Genomic DNA, 22,065 nt, shown 5'->3' on the forward strand with positions numbered 1-22,065 from the left:
ACTGTCAGTGCAGTACTTGGAAGCACTTTTTAAGATAAGTTTTAATTCTCTCTAGTCTGAAACAGGTCTGAAATCCAGGTTTAGCTGCAGCAAGACTAATGATGTTAAAATCTCCCTCCTGAGTTTTAAACCAACTGGGATGTGTCACAGCACCAGATTATGCTAGCTGTTCAAGCAGCACTAGGTTATTTAGGGCAAGTTCACGTTCCCTAAATATTTTGTAAAGCGGGACATAAAGGGACGAGGTTGGTAAACATGACATCTTCACATCTTCCAGCATCAAATGTAAGACTAGAAGTCTGTCAGGGATGGCATTAGAGTAATCAAGTCAAACAGAAATAATATGCCTGTCTGGGTTGGTTGCACAGGGGTCCATTTTAAAGGATGTTCAAAAGCAATATAAAGATACTCAGAAGTTTGGCAGACACTTCAGCAGAAGGCAGACAGTTATAAACACAGACAGTGGTTCCTGGCAGCATGTGACAAAAAGTCTTGAGCCATCCACTTACTTTTAAGAAACCCTGCTGAGTTTGAAAAAGTCTGAGTTACTTTAATAGTGTTTGGTTCCAGAAGGAATAAGGCACTGCTAGAGAGCAAGGATGTTTTTTCACAGTCCCATTGCTAGGAAATACCCTGGCATTCCTACCAGTCTGAAATATTCAGGGGATCCAGTGCAGGCAAAGGTGACTTCCAGCCAAGCAGCTGATGGCCTTCCAAGAACCTGTTCAGGGAAAGCAGAGTTTGAAATTGCTCAATAGCTTGTGAAATAGTTTGTCACATGGGCTTAATGACTTCTGCAAAAGGTATTTCAAAGAGCTTCACTGACGAAAGCACCAGTTTCTGAAGATAAATTTTCCACTCCTGGTTCAGCAATAATCTAGACAAGAGGTACATTTGTGGAGAAATCATGTATGGTAAACTGAAGATCATGGTGCCTGCGGTAACTTAGTATTGCAGGCACCGTAGAGCATTAACCACAAAGATCACTTGCTTTAATTCATATGACGATGGTTTTAATCCACAAATGAAAGAGGTAATTTTACATGCAGACATATTCATATTTAAGAAACTGTTTTATTTAAAATGACTGTTCTTGTGCCAGTTTTCATCTGTGTTCAATTATCTCCCTACTCAGTTTTCCTTGCTCTTCCAGACTCTAGAATTCTAGCATGACGATAGCACCACTGAGAAACACTTCCATAAAACAAAGCTATTCTGTAATTTTGCTTCTTCCCTTTATCCCATCTGTGTTTTTGTTCTGACAAGTATGTGCCAAAAAATTTGTAAAGCTTAAAAAGACAAAACAGAGCTTGTATATCTAAAGTGTAACAGGTCATGAGATCCAGAGTGTCAACGCTGTAGTTAAATATTTGGTTATGTCCTGTAAAATAATAAAAGTATTATCATTGTATCATTCAGCTCAAGAATTCAATAACTACTTTGATATTTTCCTTCTGTGATAGATCATGTTTCAGTTCCACTTCAGTTAACCTTTGGAAAGAACAAGATATTTTTTGCATCACATACTTACCCTTTTTATGACTGTGAAGAAGCAATGAATCTTTTTGAAAATCAGCCGTAAGTATTTCAGCTTCTTAACTTAGGTTTAGGTTTAGGGCCTGTAGCATGGTGTTTCAGGTAACTGGCTGCTGAGTTACTCAATCATTTCATAATTAAGCTTTTGGCACTCTCAATTTGCCACTGTCCAAATCCTTTTTCTTACATTTTAATGGAGTTTAAAAATGGCTGAAGGGCCCTAGGTGATTCGGTAACATACATCAAGGAATATGAATATTCATGGAATGTATCATTAAAGGCCAGTTCCTTGGGTTGCCATTTCTATAGCTGGTAATGTATCCACAGGTGGACATCTGCTTAGCTACTTGTTCCCACAAATGGCAGATTGGTGCTTTGGGTTGTCGTGTTTTCAAACAGGACAGTCAAAGCTGCCCCTGCCCCTGTCATTTGCCCTGCTTGAGATGTTGCTGCCCAAGGGCAGGTGCAGCCAACCCAAATCCCGCTTTGTTCACCCTCATGTGTGAAGATCAGTCAAGATAATATCTAGACCTCTCAGGCTTGATCTCAAAGATTTCTGATCCTTGCTTAAATACTGAAGAGAGAAAATATCTTCCTGGGGTTCTTGAGCTGTTATTACTATGAAGTTTTCAGCTTAATATAGTAAGGATGCTGTAACAGATTTGTCTACCCTCCATGAATATAGATGGAATTTCATTTACTTTTTTTGTCAATGGGGGGAAGAAGCTCGTCGGTTTGTCATGACTATCATGTTATATTTGTAGATGCTATTCCTGTGCAAGCAATAGATGGAATTGCCAGTGGGACTGGAAGAGACATATCTGTGAAGAGTCCTCTTCAGTGCAGGATGTGATTAAACAAAATATGGTAATGTTTAAAAATATGTTTATTAGGTTTTTATTAGTGAAATATTTATTGTTCTTTTCCTCTCACATCAGTTGGTTGAATTAGAGATTTAATAATGATTCTAAAGTTAACTCCAGAAGTGTAAGGAGGGGTTTTTTTTAGTGACAGTGCGGAGGTGGGAATTTAAGGGTGTGATTGAGGAGGGGCAGTGAGACTGAATAACTCCTGAAAGGATATTTTTGTTCCTTTTACTATTTTGCTTCAATGGGAGGAACAGGATTTCAAGGCTGGGAAAGATAATCACCCACAGCTTTGACATGTGCTGCAGTCATTTTTAGCATGTCTAATTTGAAAGGGTGTAATCAAATCTGTCACTGTATTTTAAGCATGAAGTTCTTCAGAACAATCATTCCATTGTCCGAAGGCCATTGGAGCTTGTTGTGATAAGACTTTTTATTTGGAATAACATAAAATGTTTCTCTCCCCAGGAAGAAGAATGCCCTCAGTTTCTAAACCCAAACCCTCCAATAATACCAATGGAGTACCGAACAGCAGTGTCTTTTGAGGGAAGACATCTAGCTTATTATCAGGTAAGTGGATTAATTCAAAACCAGCTGTCATTTGGATTCCACTTAAACTGCAGCCACACCCCTAAAGCATTAGTTTGTGTTCCTTGGAGATTCTGCTTGTAATTGTTTCTAAAGAAGGGAAAGAGCTACACTTTCAAGTTTGATACAATATTGGTTACTGTGGTAGAGTTATCACCAAGACAGAATCAGAGCTGGACAAAATATTTTAGCTACTAGATATAAGGCAGGGGGTGTTTAAGAATGAAAGTTGGACCAACTGGAACACTTGACAATTACTTTTTATCTAATAAAACGAGGATTTAGGAATTGTGACTGATTCTTGCCTTTTTTCTATTGAAATATTCACTTTTATTTTTGTTCTAGAATAAAATCACTCAGTGTGCTTAATTCAGTTTTCGCTTTTCAAACAAAAAATGCACTCAGAAATTAAATGTTTCTTAGTTTGGACAAAACAGGTTTTCACCTTTTTTTCTTTTGTGTATGTGTGTAACCATCAAACCAGAAGATCTGGTATTTTCTCAGCTGCAGCAAAGGGTTCTCTTTCTCACTATTTGCTTCCAGAAAGTAAATTATAAAGCTCCTAAGAAGTCAAGAGTTTGACCCCAACTTAAAATTGTTATATAACTTAGAAATGCATAAAATGTCATTGTTACCTTGATAAAAATGAAGCTCTTTAGGTGAGCTCAAGTATTGTTCTTCGTTTCTATTGTTTGTTTCTGTGTTGTCTTTGTGTAAATGTGAATTGATGACAGATATGCTGGAGACTGCATCGATTGCTTTAGCTAGCAGCCATCTATCAAGGGAAAGAAGGCTCTTGTTCTTTGAGGGTTGGTTTTTTTTTCCCTTTGCCAAACTCAAGTACTTTATAGCTTACAAAGTCCTTCTATCACCTCTGCTACACCCGCCAAGGGATGGAAAAGGGTAAACAGGTCTGGAGAGAAAGGTAAAAAGCAATCCTTAAGCACTACAGTCATGTGAAGATCATGCTGTATATCACTACGCTTGATATATCAAGATCATGCACATCTATAAATAGATGTGTTCAAAAACAAATGTTGCTGCTTGAAGACCTTAAAATATGTGTAAACAAAGAAAAGCAATTTGGTAAATTTAGTCTGTTCTCCAAGATGCCAGGACCTGTCCCTGATAGGATGCCTGGCTGTGTGCAAGATGATGCACACAGCACTTGTCTTAGGCCACAGCTCTGTTTGGTAAAAATAGAAAAGTATTCCAGAAAATGTACTCACATCACATTTCTTTTGTTTAACATTGTGAAGAGCTGTTTTTCTGCACAAGATGAAAATCTTTCCCTGCTCGTTTGATATAAGTGGAAGGGCCCATTCTCTCTTGAGAACAAATTCAGGGCAGATGAATAATCTAGATGTGCTGAATTTGACTTCTAGAGGACCCTTTTCCTCCAAGGAGGAGAAACATCAGCAGGAACCCATAATCTCCTGTATCTGTTTTATCATTTTATCATTGAATAAGCTCTTTAATCTTTCTGAACTACTGGTAGAGAAAAGGGAATGAAAAAGCTTCTCTCCTTTCTTTTTTCCTGGGAGGTATCAATTATATTTAACAAAGGCAGAGACACATCCTGTGGATTGAATACTTTGTCATGGGTAGCAATGTTTAACAGTTTGTCTACAGACCAGACCTAGTATGCACTTATTTAACATGGAACTGGGAGGGCTTAAGTGGAATTCAGGTTGCTGTAAGTAGTCAGATGAATGCATAGGACCTAGGCTGGAAAGGTTGTGGATCAATAGGTGTCCCATGATGTCACAATATTTTTTTTTAGGTGAAAGCCATGTGGGAATGTCATCTCTGTCATGGGAGCGGTTCCATATATCCTGGTACAGAGGGGCACTTTTTAATCCAATATAATAATGCCTTCAGTGCCAGGACTTGAATAGGCACACACAGTGACTACAGCTGTATACACAGACCTCTAAGTATATGTGAAAACAGACAAGGCATGAAATAGTTGTAATCGTACAGGCACTCGTGCCTGTGGGGGCATGCTATCTGAAACAATAACTTTGGTTACTGGAAGTTCGTTTGAGTAAGGGCATAACCTACTTTGGTAAACACCTCTGTGAGGGCAGAGTGGTTCAGGAGAAGCCATGGATAGACATTTTGTAGGGCTTAGCCTGCAACCCAAATGCAAAATAGCATTTGGCTTCTCATGTGGAATGATTTTACAACAGGATATGCTGGGCATTGCAGTGTGCTTGGAGCAAGCAGTCATGAAACTATGAGCATATTTATGGTCTTTATTGATTAGGACATTGGTATATATACACTTTCCTCCTATTTTCCTTGCCTAAATCCTTGCTTAGAGAAAGCAAAAATGAATGTTACGTTGTCAGTCTGAACTGCTGGCTCTATAATCTTAGTTTAATCTGTGTTTTGCTTAAAAAAGCAATGCATGACCTACCTTATCCTGGGTGACTAAGTACACTAGTCTGTATTGTGCATATAAGCATCTCTGTTTCTAGGTAGATTAGCAGTGAAGGTTTGGTCTTTCTCAGTGAGTAGAAGGGGTGGATGGCTTCTAAAACCGCTAATGCAGAACTGAGCATAGAGGAGTTAGCTTACAAGGTTTTTATGCCCCACTTAACTTGTGAACATCTATGGTACAATGAATAAATCTCCTTGTGAGGACTTCCACTGGTTGGAAATAGTCTAAAAGAGGAGAAGCTGTTGATTGTTTTTCTGCCCCTCTGTCTTTCTCTTAGGCATAGCCTCATCCAAAACAAGAGAGGAAAGGTTAGTACTGATCAGTCATATTGCATGCAACTTCTGAGAGGCATTCTCCAGCTGTGTCCTCGAAAGATTGGCACAGTAGAAGAGAGAGATGTACCACTATCAAGATAACCTTATTAGACCTCCAAAGATTTTCCTGTTTGGATTTGTCTTTGTCAATTGAATCACAAAACAGCTGAGCTGAGAGTTTTTTCAGTGCAGCACAGGTCTGTATGCAGCCTAAAGGCAGGAATGAATGGATTCAGGGCCTAGGGAGAAGAGAAGGGGATGAAGGTGTCTATGAGGCAGGAATATTCTTAAGCTGGTGCTGCCATCAAAGACTGTCCTGTGAAATCACAGCTGGAGTTGTAGTGAGGCAAGGGAAACAAAGCCAGGAGGATCTGAGAGACCTTCATTCCAGTTTTCCACACAATTCGTGCATTCCTGCTCTTCCCAGGATCCCTACAGAGAAAACCTTAAAGGGCAGAACTCACATATCTCTGTTAATAACACATCTGATGTGTGAAGCCATCCAATATTCACATCCCTTGGCTTTTTACTCTTGCTCCCTAAAATGGAATGCTAGATATGTCATGCTTTATTTGTACTGCTTGGTGCTGCCACCATTACTGAAACTTGGAGGAGTGCAGCAAAGTAGCAGATTGCATTGGCTCAGTGTTTCACTGCTTTGTTTTAGAAGATGACTTAAACTGGTTAGCCTTTCTCCCTTTGGTCTTATTACTTCCAGTGCTGAACAGGATATTGCCTGGTGATATTTTATTATGCTTTGTGATGATACACAAGGTCTAAGCTGAACTTTTCTCTTCCATAGGATAAAAAATTTGTGGTTGGAAACAGCCAGTTTGAATTTGAAGCTCCTGTTGATGAATCAGAGGAAGGAATATTTTCATTCATGAGTAAAGAGGTAAATGCACAAATACGATTCATCTACCAAATATATTTTGTTCTTATAGTCCTGTTCCAGTGTCCACATGTGTCCAAAAATATACAGGTACTATTATTTTCTCTCGGAGAAGAAAATCACCTCTGATGGAGGTTCTCCTTTGGCAGCAGCAGTCAAAGGCAGCAGCTTTGGCTCAGAGTTCCTGGGATCTCCCCTTAAAGACTCCAATCTTTCTCCTTGATTTCTCTACCTATGAAATCCATGGATTCATTGAACTGTCTCTGGAGAAATTCAAGAACATTACTCTTCTGTTCTTCACTTTTTATGCAACCTGTTGAAACCATAGAGCATAAAAGTTGAGATCTTAGAGCTTTCTCCCTTCACACTCAAACTCATTATCTTTCCTATTTTTCATCTGTAAAAATGGGAACGATATCAGTACGTTGTTTGGCTACATAAAAGCTACATTTTTTTTCACTCTGGTTTATTCGACACAGAAAGGAAATAGTATTTTTAAGTAAATAGTCTATTTACCAAGCTCCAAGTTGGACTCACAGATGTTATGCTGATTTTAACCTTAATGTCTTACAAGCTTAATAACAGTTTTGAAAACTAATAGCATTTATGCAGCATTTGAGCATACCACAAAGCATTTGCTTTATAAAGCCATTGTATTTTTCTTTGCTCTTTTCCCTTCCCACCAGTTGTTGTTACTTCTGTCTTTCAACACGAGCAGAAGCTCATGTCTTGGAGCATGTGAACCTTGCGCTTTGGCAATAATGAGGGGGTTGCACTGTAAAAGATGCAAGAGATTTCCCCTCCATGTGTCGCGAGCCTACCATGTCCACAGAAGTAATGGGACCCGATGGTGTGGGAAGGGAGAACTCAGCAGGATCAGCAGCTATACTTACTGAATATAAACAGTACCTTTGCAGCTTCAATACTCATAACCAAATGTAAATGAACTTCATGAAAAGTGAATATTCAGATATTGCTGTCCCTTGGAACTTGATAATTCTGACTGTGAAGGATTAGGTTCATTAAATCATTTTTCTATAAATGTATTTGAACTAGATAAAAAAAAGAAGACCATAATGTTTTGGGATAGTTTCTAAAACCTTCACAGTTATGATTATTGAGAATCATAGAAAACACATGAAGTTAACTTTGCCAAATAAAGGTACATATATCTATTTTGTCATTTTTTTCCAGTTCTCCTACAGTGCAAATGAGACTCTACAACTTAACTTATCCATAAGAACAGATAAGGTCAAGATTGACAGCAAACTGATGGGTAAGCATAAATATGGGATTACAGGGAGGTTAATTAGGGTACGTAATCTATGCCTTCTTAATGTGAATGTTACCTTTGTTGGTTTTACTGGTTTGGGTGAAACAAATCTGACAGTTCAGACGTTATTAAGACTAAACTCCTTAATTAAATATCAGTGTTGCCAACAAGTTTGCTGATGACACCAAGATGGAGGGAAGGGGTGCCATCCAGAGGGGCCTTGAAAGGCTTGAGAGGTGAGCCAGTGACAAACTCATGATGCTCAACAAGGCCAAGTGCAAGGCTCTGGATGTGGCTTAGGGCAATCCCAAGCACAAATACAGGCTTGGAGGAGAGTGTATTGAGAGCAGCTCTGAGGGGAAGGACTTGGGGATATTGGTTGACTAGAAGCTCAACATGAGCCAGCAGCGTGCATTTGCAGCCCAGAAAGCCAATGCGTGCTGGGCTGCATCAAAAGAAGTGTGACCAGCAGGTTGAGGGAAGTGATTCTGCCGCTCTGCTCTTGTGAGAACTCACCTGGAGTTCTGTGTTCAGCAATGGAGTTCTAAGTAACATGTGGACCTGTTGGAGCAGGTCCAAAGGAGGGCCACGAAGATGATCATAGGGCTGGAGCACCTGTTCTATGAAGACAGGCTGAGAGAGTTGGGGATGTTCAGCCTGGAGAAGAGGAGGCTCTGGGGAAACCTAGGGAAACCTTTTCAATACTTAAAAGGGCTTATGATTCTGTAAGAATGATGTGGGACAAACTTTTTAACAGGTCCTTTTGCTATAGGACAAGGGGTAATGGTTTTAAAGTAGAAGAGGGGACATTTAGACTAGATATAAGGAAGAAACTTGTCACCAAGAAACACAGAAACAGCTTGCCCAGAGAGTCTGTAGGTGCCCCATTCCTGGAAACATTCAAGGTCCAGCTGGATGGGGCTCTGAGCAACCTGATCTAGTTGAAGATGTCCCTGCTTGTTACAGGGAGCTGATCTTGATGACTTTTAAAGATTCCTTCCAACCCAAACTGTTCTATGATTCTATGATTTGCAAACTTGCTGTGCTCTGAAGAGCAAACTTAAAAGCAAAGAAAGTGTCACAGTTCCAGTGAACTTAAGTAGTTTGATTTTTTAATTTTTTTCAATGACCATTTTCCTTCCCCAATGAACTTTCACTTTCCAACAGCAGAAAGGGGATCCTTCTCACTGTTGCCCGTAGGGACATCACCAGAAATCTCTACTTTCAGCTGTGTCTCATCTCAGACAGGTTCTCTAGTCTCTATGTCTGCTGGCAGCCAGCAATACATGGAAACATCCAGTGTGCTTTCAGCTCGACTTTATTTATTCATTTCTATGGCAAAAAGAAGTATATTATGTGTTTTATATAACACAAAGACTTAGTCTCCAATATAAATTCCTTTGTAAATACACGTTTACTTATTTATTTCAACATACAACACAGAAGCAACTATGTCTGTGAGCCTAGTCCTGAGCTAAGCTGAGGAAAATCCCATCAAAACCATTGGAGCAGTACCTAGAAGCTGGGACCTACTTAAGCTTCTTTGAACTGGAGTTTACAGTTACTGTGAGGCAACACACTTGTTACTTGTGTGACGAATTAACATCAGGAAAACTAATACTGTCCCCAAGTAGTTTCCCCTGTAGACTAAGTCTTCAGACCATATTTTTCCATCTGTACAATATTTAAATTTATTCCTTTTCTTATTGGTAGCATAAAAATATGTTTTTAGAAGATTTTCCCTATGGCTCTGTGTGCAGTGTTGAAAGCACTTAAAAGAGGACCTGGCATGAATGTTACAGGGAAGTCATATTACAATCTCACACTGTCTCGATTTCCATTTCAAAGGCAGTGGTGTTTAGAACTGCAGAATTTTTGACCAAATGTTCTAAACATCTTTTTTCCAAGACTGGGAAAAATACTGAAAAAAAAAAAAAAAAGAAGTAGCTGAATTATTAAAGAAATGTTATCATGCAAATTGAAATATAGAACCCTTGCAAGAGGGAAATTGAAAACATTGTCAGCAAATATCTCTTTTTTGGTATAAAAGGGATTTTTTTTAATCCAGATTATCTCCTTCTTTTAAATTTCCTTGTCATATGAAATCCAGAGCGTGGTTTTATACATCTTGAAAAGAATTGGCTTTGGGTATCTGATTGCTGCTGAGAAGCACCTTTGAACCTGCTGGTGAAAGAACTCTTTCTTTGTACACTTAGTGAATGCTAAGTTATGATAGCATTTTTACATCTCACACCATCAGGGGTTCTGACCAGTATGAAATCCAATATATCCCTTTCATCCTTTGTCCTTTTTATCAATGATTTCACAGCTGGTATCTCAAGGTGATGGATAAGAGTCTGAAGCTAATGAGTGGCTTGCTGCTGGTACGTTTAATAAGCTGATCAGTTAGCATGGGGGTGTTTAATGTATTAAGGCCATAGCTTTCTCTGTTACCTTTGTGCAACTGGATGTGAGGGACATCAAGATGTTGCAGTGCTGGCATTGTTTACTGAGGGGTGGGATGAAAATCCCTGTCCAGCTGATGGAAGATAATGAAGTAATTCAGTAAGCATGTTCCCATGCCATACCAGGAGGTCATGGAGCAGTGTGGGTAGGAAATGAGGGTTTAGGAAGGCAAGTGAAGGATTTGTTTAACAATGTCACCTGCTCAAGTTCCTGTACACTAGCAGCCTTTCAGAGTGCTGGATTAAGAAAGCAATCTGGTTCCTTCAAAAGCAATTTGCAGCATAGATGAGTGAGGGCTTTTCCTCAGCACTGTGTTCACATCCAACATACAAAGTGAAGAGTTAACACACAAACTGTTGAAAATATTGCTTGGGTTATGCTTGCTCCTCAGTGACTTCCGTATCAACATGCTCAGTGTATGAGGGAAATTATGCTCCTCCTGCTTTGTGCTCATTGATTCCTTGAGAATTCAAGATAGGAGTTGAATCAAATGGATGTTCTTTCTCATTGATTTGTTGTTACAAATACCAAAGTCCCTCTGTTTTGCATACACCTTCAGTGATGTGTCAGCTGAGTTTGTGCTGGTAAAGCTATCTGAAATCAAGTGGATGTGCTGATTAAATGTAAGAAGGGTTAAAACCAAGCTTCATCATGGCATTTAGTGTAAGGGAAAGAATAAAACCATGTTATTCTATTAAAGACTTCCTGTGAAACTGAACACTGAGGCTTTGAAATATGCAACATTTAGAGAAAAACTGTCCTTATGAGGTTATGTACTGTCATGCAACTGTCAGAGAGACTGTATCCAGGTTTGGCGCATCTATAATACTGTTCATGCCTAGCAGGGAAATAAGCACTGTTACAAAATAATGGAAAAGCAGCATTCTCATTTTAGTTCTTCATTTCAGTAGAAATCTGACATGGTAGCCACTTAGAATTAGATTTTAAAAGCTGCTGCTGCCGCTGTTATCTAAGAAGATACTAAGTGCATTGAAACGTTAGTGACTGGAGAGTGGTTTCACCAGTGTCACCCCTAGAGTCCTGCTCCTCTGAGAATAAAAGCTTTCTTTAAGTGACCATTTTTTTAATAGCCTTTACCATATGTAATCTCAAAGGAATTTATCCTAGTCTGTTTTGCCCACATCTGTTTACTTCGCTTTACTTCCTGCATGTTTAAGGATGACTCTCCTTTGAAAAAACCCAATGTCAGTAAGGGTACCATTTAGTGAGACTTAATGAGCACATAAAGCAGCTCATCACTACTGGAAAGGGGAGATGTTGAGTCTCTGTCTTGCACTCCCCACTCCCATCTGTGAACACATTTAACTCTTGAAAGAGCACAGGAGGAAACCTGGATAATTTTCCGCTGTTCTGGTAAGTTAAGTTGATTTACAGAAGGCTCAACAGGTGCTAGAGCCTCAGTGGCAAAGACGGAGAGGCTGTATGGCCAGGAAAGAAAAAGAGAGTAAAGAGTGGATAGAAGCAGGGATGAAGGGAAGAGGCACAATACTTTACAATTTACAATAATCAGCTTCCCTTCCCAGGGGAGCACAGCACTCATACACTGGTTAATCTTTGCAACGTGCATGCTTCCCCTAGAGAAATGGGCAGCATCTTTTCAGTCTGTTTTCTCCTGGGCTAGCTCTCAAGTGCATCTCCAAATGTTTTATTGCAAGCCCAGGCTTTCCGTATGGTGCTGAGCCACCCAGCTATGTCTCAGCTTTGCATCTATTTAGGCAGATTAATTTTGTTCAGTGACTGTGCATCATGCTACAGATTGATGTGGGCCAAAACAAGCTTAGTGTCTGGGACAGTTGGTGCATGATTCATCAGTAAGACTGTCAGGCCTGATTTCTTAACTCAAAAAACCTAGAATTAAACCCCACTACAGAAGGAAGAAGGCATACATCAGGATGGCAACTCAAGACAAAAGAGAAAACAAAAGGAAGAAAATAGAAAAGAATGGAGAAATTAAGAGGTATTAACTTGAACAAAGGGTAACACTTCATTAAGCGTTAACTTTCTATTCAGTTCAAGCTTTAGTGATGATTTTGGAAAGGCCCAAATATCCTGGAAACGGCCCACAAAGGCAGCTCTTTTCCTTTAAATAAGTGACTGGCAGAGGTCCCATGCCAGCTGATGTCTGTTCCTATTGACACCCGTGCAGAGTTTATACCCTTACACATCTGACTCCTGGTATGCTAGGAAGACCTGTTTGTTTGAACCAGGCTTTGAAAAGTTGTATAGGCAGTTTCATTGAGGATAGTCAAATAAAGGACTTTGTGCTTAAATGTTTTGACAGTGGCTGAGTGACAAAAATGCATTTGGGTTTTACTTGATAGTTTTTTCATCCCTCTGCACATAGATAGATTTCAGGCTTTTGCATGCAGGGAAGAATATAGTTTTTGCTCAGCATTGTTCATGGGTTAAGTACAGAGTGTGCATATTCTTCACATGGCTCCACTGAACTTTGTACATAAGATTAGTTTTCCTTCATATAACACACTGAGCATCCTTAAACCAGAGGAAACTGTCTTAAGTGCATTTACTGCTCATATTTCAGTGACTCTGTACAACTGCTCTTATGGACGAAGCGACTGCAGCTTATGCCTTGCGGCCCATCGCGACTATAAGTGTGTCTGGTGTGAAGAAGATGGCAAGCCCAGCAAGTGCGTGTATGAAAAACTCTGTCACGCTCCTCCCACGGACACGTGCCCTCATCCAGAAATCACTCGTGTAAGATTGCTTTTTTCTCTCCCTACCACTGTATTACTTTTCAGAAGAAAGCTTCCAAGCAAGCTCATACTGAAAGGCAGGTCTTTTTTCTTAGGGTGTTAAGTAAGCTTCTGCAATAGCTGCAAGGGAATAATGCCAGTAGTGATGTGTGAGAGAGATTTGTAAAGACTCAAAATAAGAGACTGAATGGAGTCTTTGAGACTCCTTGTTTTTCAAGCCTTGTCCTCAGTGTGCCAGAAGCCAGGCTAGCAGTGTGAGCTTAAACGTGGCACTTGATTCTTGGGAATCAGCCTGGATTTTTTGTATCTCCTGGAGTTCTTTCTACCTGAAATAAGTGTATAAGAGAGGTTTACTGCTCCTGGAACTATAAGCACTTAGCAGGCTCATTAACAGGCTTCAAACTAGACTTTTAAATAGTGTTTAATAAGGGAGCAGGTTGTTTCTGGCTCACAAAGTGTTTTCCAGGTGTCAGTGATATTTTCCAGTCCACACCAGAATCAAACCCAAGGCTGTAGAAGTTGAGGAGTTGTAAGGAGTCAGAGAAACCAAAGAAGCACCCCTGACTTACTGTGTCATTCAAGCATTCACTCAGGGTGAGGGAAGGGTGTTGTCCACATTTGTGAACCAGTAGCCTAAGGAAGAAGTAATAAGTCCTTGTCCTTACCAACAACAAGCAAAGGCTGTTTTCCTGGGCATAATTGTCAAGTAAAGCATGACATGTACTTCCACTGAACAAATCTAAATTGCTGCAACAGTGGTATCAGTCCTTTGAACTTCAGACACACTGTTTGATGAGAACATACCCCAGGCTATCACAGACGTTGAGTACAGCAGAGGTTGAGAATCATAACAGGGATGTTTCACTCAGTAGGAACTGTTTAGTTCTCAAACCTGTGGCTCAAACTGATAAGAGATGCAGAATCTCCTGAGGCTGTGCAGTTAGGGGTGCAGCCTGGCTACAGGCAGACGAGCAGGATGCCGGAGGAGGTTGGCCGTGATGTTGTGTCTAAGAAATGGTAAGCAAACAACTGAAGTCTGCCAAGGCAGGCAAACACCCTAAAATCTCAACAGGAAGTGCGGAGAAGAATACCTGTGTGATAACCTGTGCTCAGATATAGACTATTTGAGTGGACAGAAAAAGGAAAATAAAGAAAAGATACAAGTGTTTTCACCTGGGGTACTGTGTGTACACAATTGTGGATTAAATACTTAAATATTGTTTTTTTGCAAAGCTTTTGTTAGCCTCAGATTTGAACAAAATATTTGGAAACTTACACAAGCCATTGAGTCATTTTTCAGCTAGTTTACTTATGGTTGAGTGCAAAGGGATGGCCAGCAGGCAGAAGTTTCAAGAAGCTGAACCAGTGTGAAAACAGAGCAAGTGATTCTGGAGCTGGGCTAGGCAGCAGCAGCCATGTCCCTGTGCTCAGACTTGCTTAGATCTAAGAAGCTCAGGTTTTGGTGGAGCAGACATTTAAGTCCAGATTTTCAGCAGCTGCATTTGTTTGGCTTCCAATTACTGCCTATGGGACTCTGCATCCTTCTTGATACCATCCTTGATGGTAAACTTGCAGCCCTTCAAAGCTGAAAACCTGAGGTCTTGCTGGAGGTGCTGCAAATGTTACGTAGGAAACAGGTGAGTCTCCCAACAAATATTCAGAATTCAAGCGCCTGTTTGGGTCATATTTCAACCTGAGAAGTCCACTGCAACTGCAGGATTTTCTCAGCCTTCTATTTAATTGCAAGTTGATTAATTAGCATCAGCCCATGTACTGCAGCATCCTACCATTTGATGCAATAAGGGAGATCAGGGTACTACAGGAACCTTTGAAGACACTATGTGAGGCAGCACTGTGTGTTAGGAAGGTACACTGTTCTGATGTGAACCTAAGGGGAGAAAATCATGGCAAAAAATGCTGGAAAAGCTCCATGGGATCATTACAAGAGGAACCTGATCCATTTGCTTTTCAAAATCACAGTGCATTACTGGAGGATGCAAACTTAGAGTAAACACCAAGCAAGAGTTTTGTATGTAACAGTGTGTGTGGCACAGGAGACAAAGTCTCCAGCTGATGATACTGGTTCTAAGCTAATAGGCAAATAATTAATATTAACAAGTTAAATAGCATGGTTTTGTATGGGTCCTACAAGAAACATCTTTTGAAATGTGTGTAACTTAAAGTAGCTTTACAAAATAAAGAAGAGCAACATGGTCAGTGAAGTATTTAATTTTGCTTTTTTTTAACATTTTCTCATGCAAACACAGATTGAACCAAAAACTGGGCCACTAAATGGTGGAATTCTTTTGACCATAATGGGATCTAATTTGGGAATAACAGCAGAAGATGTAAAAAATATAACAGTGGCAGACGAGGAATGTGTTTTCAAAGAGGAGTTCTACTCTGTCTCCACAAGGTAATTGCTGGATACTTTTCATAAGATTTTAGAAGAAAAAAGGAATATGTATGCATTTTCAGAAGATGATCTTCCTGTGATTATAAAAGGTTATCAATAGAAGAACTAGTGTGATGTACCTGCAATATTTCATAGTGACATTTGAATCTTTATTTAAAATTGTTATATATGCAAATACAGCAGCAAATTTACAATAGTGTACTGCAGTCCTGCTTCTGATTGATTGAATTTTTTCCCTTATTTGAAAAGCTTTCATAAACTATAACTGCAGAGATCTCGAGACTATTTTCTTGTTTTTAAGTGCAAGGCAATGTAGGTGTACATCTAGTCATTAAAATCTTTGGTAAATCTGAACCACAGTGTGACCAAGCACGAAAGATTTATGGGAAAGTAGGCAAAGCAAGAGGAAGTTTAAATGTTTATGGTTTAGTCTAGCCACAAAGCTTCTTTCCTGAGGGCAGGGAAGGAGCCTGGCTTTAGGTATAGGTATAGCTTTAGCTTTAGATGGCTGAGGTTTCATCCCAGAGCCAACAAGCCCGTGGATGTTGGATGGCCTAAGCAGATTGGTAGATGCTTTGCAGGTAACCTGTCACACTCTTAAGCAGTGCCAAAAATTAAAATAAAGTGCCTAAATTCTTCTAGGTGTTTCCTACAGATTATCTTGAGCATCTAATTTCAAGAGCAAAATACCCTTTTGACATTAGCTAATAAAAAACCTAGCACAAAGGTTCAGTAGTAGTATTAATAGCATATTTTAAGCAGTGTGATTTTTCATTGGCTTTTGATATTTACAGCTTCAATTGGAACCTTGTCTTTCTTTCTCTCCAGTTAATGTGTATTCCAGTAACTCTTTCGCTACTTCTGTGGCATGTTTCAAAAGGGATTTTGAACATACCTAAGTGTTTTTTTAGTTCTTGAAAATTGTTTAGCTTTAGTCAGTTTATGGGTCAGCCATTTAGAAGCTTCCCAGGCTCCTAGGACTTAAGAATGTGTATATAGCTGTTTATATCCTACTGCTTCCCAAATCCATTGCTGTCACTTGTGTGTTTACATGTACATCACCATCTACAAAATTCCCAAATTGTATACAGTCATCTTTTCCCGTTCCCTATTTTCAGTGTTTGCAAAAGCTGCACTGAATTGCAGCATAGCCTTACAAGTATTTCCCCAGCCTCTTGGCTTTTTCTAAAGCTTTTTGATATTTTTAAATACATGGAAAGGAGCCAGAAGTGAAATGACTGGTTCCTTGTATCATAGCAACATTACTGGTTTCCTGAGCTCTGCCAGAGTGGTAATGGGCGCGAACAAATGCAACTTGCATAATGTCATTTATCAACAAATTAGGAGGATTTGAAGGATGTTCTCCATTAGGGAAGCCTTGAAAAAGAACTTACTCAAAATCTCCAAATAGATATCTACGATTTTCTTTCTTTATCTTCCTACATTCTTTTATTATTACCTTCTTTTATTTAATTGAATTTTAAACAAAATTAATAAGTGCCTTGTCTTACTCCCCGATCCTTCTGCAGTAAAAAGCTAGTCAGTTTTAGGAGACAGTTGCTCCCAGGGGCAGGAAGGCGGCGAGATTTAAGGCACTTAAGGCTGCTTTCTGGCTCTGCGATGATTTAATCGTTGGCCTTCAAGAAGTCATGTTCTCATTCTTTGTAGTTTTCCATTTGTAATGTGGGGGAAGGGAGGCAATGCCAATGCTGGGGAGGGGAGGGAACTTTTCTCAGCTAAAATCCCTGCTGGCCATGCTACGGCGTTTCTCCCCCACACCTCCCGGCCCTGGCCCCCGGCTGCTTTCCCTAGCTTGACATATGGTAAAAATTCATCCAAAGGCACCATTTCCTGTTTCTGCCTGACAAGAAGATACAACTTCCAAGAATACAGTAGAAGGATGATGAGGAACAGACTCAGGCAGCCATACACATGCCAGGACACGCAAGAATTTAAAGAATTTTGTCCATTTGCCAGTACCCAGGCAGAAAAGTCTGGAGTGATCTGCAGAGGGACTTTACAATCCTTTTATCATAAGTCCCGATTTAAGTACATTATACCCAGTAATTTAGGGGGTTTGGTGGGTTTGTTTTGTTTGGGTTTTTCTATTTGAGTTTTTCTTTTTTAAGTAGTTGTGCACTGCTTAAGGAAAAACAGCAATAATCCTGCAGGGAAAACACAACGGAAATGAGCAGTGATCCTTGGGTGAAACTGCCTGTGCAGGCGGAAAACATTATATACCATCTTATCTAACTGTATTATCAGCTCTCCATTAAGCATTTGTCACGGTTTTCAAGTATGCTGAATCTGTATTGCATTTTTCTACCTGTATTCTGCGGATTACCTGTTTGAAATAAAAATGTAAACATCCTAGCTATCATTCTGCAGCAACGCTAGCTGAGGCAGGGTTTTCTTGGCCAGTGGTCCTTGACCTCTGATTTTGTGTGGGTTATCTGAGGTTTTATTCCCAGAGAACAGTAATTATAAAGGGAATTTGATCTGAGGTGTGAAAATACAGTAGTTTAAAGATGAAAGACAGCAGGATGCGCAACAAAAGTGTCAGCAGTTAAAAAAGACAAAGTTATAAGATAGCTGACAACCCGACTCTTACAGCAAGGGAGTTCTTTGTATTTCTTAATATCACAAGGTCCAGTAAAACCCTTGTGTAGGGCTGGAGCAGTTCTCTGACCTGTGGGCTGAATTGGAATGTTCTGTAGAGGGGACCTCTACTAACAGATTGCTAAAGTAGCTGTTGTATACAGTGCTCAGGTTTGAATTTTACTTACCTTTAGACAGATGAGTAAACTATTCTTGGGTGTTTCTGCTGGGAATGTGAAGCAGCACTCAAGGACGTGGTGTAGGATAAGGCAAGGTTAGTGTTTTTCTGTCAGCGTGTGTGGTAGGTCACATACATTGCATTGGTATTGCAGCTGTTACTTCTAGCAGATAAACTTGCATTCTTTCTCACTAGGATTGTATGTCAAGTTGGACCAATGAACAAACCAAAACAAGGTCAAATTGAAGTTAACATCAACGGAAAACTGGGTAAATCACCAAGTGAAGTGCTGTTTACATACCAGGTAAGTGCATTTTTTTTCAGAGACCTGTTTTATACACTGTGCATGACTGAAGTTGGAAGTTAACCTGTTAAGCACAGAGCCACAGACTCACGTGTTTGCCTTACAAGCTTTGTTTCATCAATAACACTGTCATTCAAGAATGGCAAAAAACACAACTTCAGCATTTCCTTATACAAAGGGTGTGCCAAAAATCTATTCTGATCAGTACATCCAGGGTCTCAAATAGGATATTGTTGTTTACAATTTAAGTTAAAAAGTTGTGGTGGAAAAGGAATTGTAATAAGTTTAGTCAGTTAAGTGTCACTATTGAACAAAACAGAATCAGCACTGCAAAAAAATTACGCATTCTTTAGAAGCACAGTTGGTGCACTGTTTTAATCACAGGGTATAGCCTAGCCAATGCTCTTAATTACAAGAAGGGATGCAGAGCAGCTGAAGAATAAGTAATGAAGGTACATTAATTTTTTAATAATTTATTTCATTCAAAACTATGTCATGCAGAGCCACAGACAGCGTGATGTGTGTTCATATCACACATCCGCTTTGTTTTCAGTGTCACTATGAAGGAGAATTTCAGTTGTGTCTTAATTGCTTTACCCTAAACATGGCCCTAGGTTACAGCTGGTCTGCCCTGTGGGTTAGCAGCATGAAGCTTTATCTATATCAGGCCTTCAAAATTTTTGAGAGCCTGTGACTGTGATAGTTGAGAGGTTTAAATAATTTCTGTCCTCATAGTGATATTTAAAATTACACCTGTAAACTGTAAAACTTGAAAATATAAAGAGTGGATTAAGCTTTTATCTTCTCCCTTATTTCTACTTCTGTCTCATTAATTCTTGACGTCTTGTGAGAGGAAAGGAGTCGGCAGTAAGCAGTGGAGTAAGCCAAGAGTGACATTCACCTGACAGGAGGATATTCTTGTTTTTTGCAATTCAAGTGGGGTTTTTTCCATAATTTCCAAGCAAAGAATTCCTTTCCCTGATGAGATCGCTACAAAAAAAAGAAAAAGCACCTTTTTTTGCTTGAAAATGTCCTCTGTTCCATTGTGGAAATGTAGCTTACAATTAAGTCTTTCTTTGTCAATCTCATTTGTCATAACTAGAGAACAACATAATCTCCCACGTTTATGTGTTTGTGGTCTCTAGGACAGGGATTATCATGGTAGACCCTGCACAAAATGAGATTTTGACATGAACCAATTGTGTTGGGCACATTTTACACCACCTTTCCTATGCTTATCCTGTGTGTAAAGATTCTCCCATGGTTTACATGAAAACCACATGAAGATGTTATGGAGTGTGTTGAAATCTAAGCTGAAGCCTCCATGAAGGCTTCAAAGCCTGCCTGTGAATTTGTTCTGGTGTCATTCCTTGCTCAGCCCATCTGGGAGACGAGATAAGCAGCCACCACTTTGGCTGTTTAAGGGAAGGATTCTTGATTGCTCATCAGTGAGTCGCTAGGAGAAGCCAATGGGCACAGGCATCACCCCTGTGGATGTTTTCCTGCAAGTCCAAGACTCCCTGTGTGCCTGTGTCTGCCTGCATTGAGGTTACTGAAATATCAGATATCTAAACTAACTGCTGATAAAGAGCATTTTAATTTACCACAAAAACCTTTCCATGGGGACTCTATTCACAAAATGCAAAGCGGCACAAAGTGGCAAGTAATACAGCTCATGCCTTAAAACTGGTGAAATTTGTTTCTAGTTTCATTTCTCTTAGTTTCCAAGAAAATTAAGCCAACTGCGGACTGCATGAAGATTAAAGCCAGTACAGGGTGGCGCATTGACACACACCTCTACAAGTGTGACAGGAGTACTTTGGTGTGTGAACAGATAATCAGAGCAACAATCATGTCAGTTGATGTTGTCTTAAAAGCTACAATCTTGTTTCACTTCTGTTTTCAGGCACTTCTTTGGCTACGTCTTTCAGCAAACGTGTGAAATGTGTGCTTTGTTAAAAACCTCTTCCATTTTGTGTATACAAAGAAAAAATACTTTTCTTTCCAAGTGTCTTCCTAAAATAAATTTTCTATTATGTATTTCCACCTTTCTTTGGCACATTGTCTGGCTACCCTCCTGCTGGTAATTATCACAGTATCACAGCATGGTTGAGATTGGAAGGGACCATCAGGGATCATCTAGTCCAACCTCCCTGCCCAAGCAGGGTCACCTGGAGCACATTGCTCAGGATTGCATCCAAATGGCTCTTGAGTATCTCCAGGGAAGGAGACACCACAACCTCTCTGGGCAGCCTATTCCAATGCTCAGTCATCCCCACAGTGCAGAAGTTCTACCTTGTGTTCAGGTAGAACTTCCTGTGATTTACTTTATGCCTGTTGCCTCTTGTGCTATCACCTGGGATCACTGAGAAGAGTCTGGCCCCATCCTCTTGATACCCTCCCTTCAGAAACTTATATCTGTTGATCAGATCCCCCTGAGCCTGCTCTTCTCTAGGCTGAGCAGACCCAGCTCCCTCAGCCTTTCCTGATGTGAGAGATGCTCCACACCCTTAATCATTCCAGCAGCCCAGAGCTCCAGATGTTCCAGATGTTCTCACATGAAGGTCAGCTCTATCACCTTGCCTTCCTGTCCTGTCTTTCCTAACAAGTGTGTAACCATTCATGACATCATTCCAAGCATGTGACCTATCCTGCCACGTCTCTGTAACTGCAATGAGATTGAAGCCTAGTAACTGCACATAGATCTCTAATTCTTCCTGTCTGTTTCCCATACTCCGTGTATTGGTATACATGCACTTCAGACAGGTATTCAGGTGTGTCAGTTTCCCAGGAGGGGTGCAGGAGGATGCCCCATATACAGGTCCTGTAGGCACTTCCTTGGCTGCATGCACTTGCTGGAGGTATCCCGACTCAAGCCTTGTGTTGCCATGTGTGTGTGGTGTCTATAACTCCCCTTCCTTGCCTTTCTTAGTTTAAAGCTCTCCTTACCAGTCTGGCCAGTCTGTTGGCAAAGATGCATGGGCCCTGTTGGATGAGGTGGATCCCGTCTCTCCCAGTCAGCTGTTGATCTTTAAACAAGGTCCCATGATTCTAGAAACCAAAACCCTATTGCCAACACCAGCAACACAGCTGGTTGTTTACTTGGTGAATCTGTCTACTCTTCTTCTTGTCACTTAACTGAAGGATTGAGGAAAAAGCTACCTTGGCCCCCAGACCCTTGACCACCATCCCCAGAGCTGAAATCTTATTTGATAGTTCCCGGGTTATCCTCAGTATCATTGGTGCCCACATGAAAGAGCAGCAGGGGATAATAGTGGGATGTCTGGACAAGCCTTGGTAGTCTTTCCATGACATATCTAATTTGAGCCCACAGCAGACTACAGACCTCTCTAGACAAGCACCTGGCAGATGGGTGCCTCTGTTCTGCACAGCAGAGGGTCACCACAGTGATCACCTGTCACTTCTTCCAGGTCATTCCACATATTTAACACT

General features: G+C 40.2%; 1 protein-coding gene across 2 annotated transcripts in view; it reads left to right on the plus strand.

Moving 5' to 3' along the window:
* The window catches only part of PLXNB2 (plexin B2), a 252,062-nt gene that overhangs the window by 186,976 nt on the left and 43,021 nt on the right, over positions 1-22,065 (plus strand). For both annotated transcript variants that reach the window (XM_005146097.3, XM_031046334.2), the window contains exons 11-18: positions 1,464-1,578; positions 2,301-2,403; positions 2,871-2,972; positions 6,553-6,645; positions 7,837-7,918; positions 12,945-13,117; positions 15,384-15,532; positions 18,504-18,612. In XM_005146097.3, coding sequence (XP_005146154.2) covers positions 1,464-1,578; positions 2,301-2,403; positions 2,871-2,972; positions 6,553-6,645; positions 7,837-7,918; positions 12,945-13,117; positions 15,384-15,532; positions 18,504-18,612 — 926 coding nt within the window. The remainder of the gene's footprint in view (positions 1-1,463; positions 1,579-2,300; positions 2,404-2,870; positions 2,973-6,552; positions 6,646-7,836; positions 7,919-12,944; positions 13,118-15,383; positions 15,533-18,503; positions 18,613-22,065) is intronic.

This window comes from Melopsittacus undulatus, chromosome 5 (genome assembly GCF_012275295.1).
Source record: "Melopsittacus undulatus isolate bMelUnd1 chromosome 5, bMelUnd1.mat.Z, whole genome shotgun sequence".
In the NCBI taxonomy this organism is placed as follows: Eukaryota; Metazoa; Chordata; class Aves; order Psittaciformes; family Psittaculidae; genus Melopsittacus; species Melopsittacus undulatus.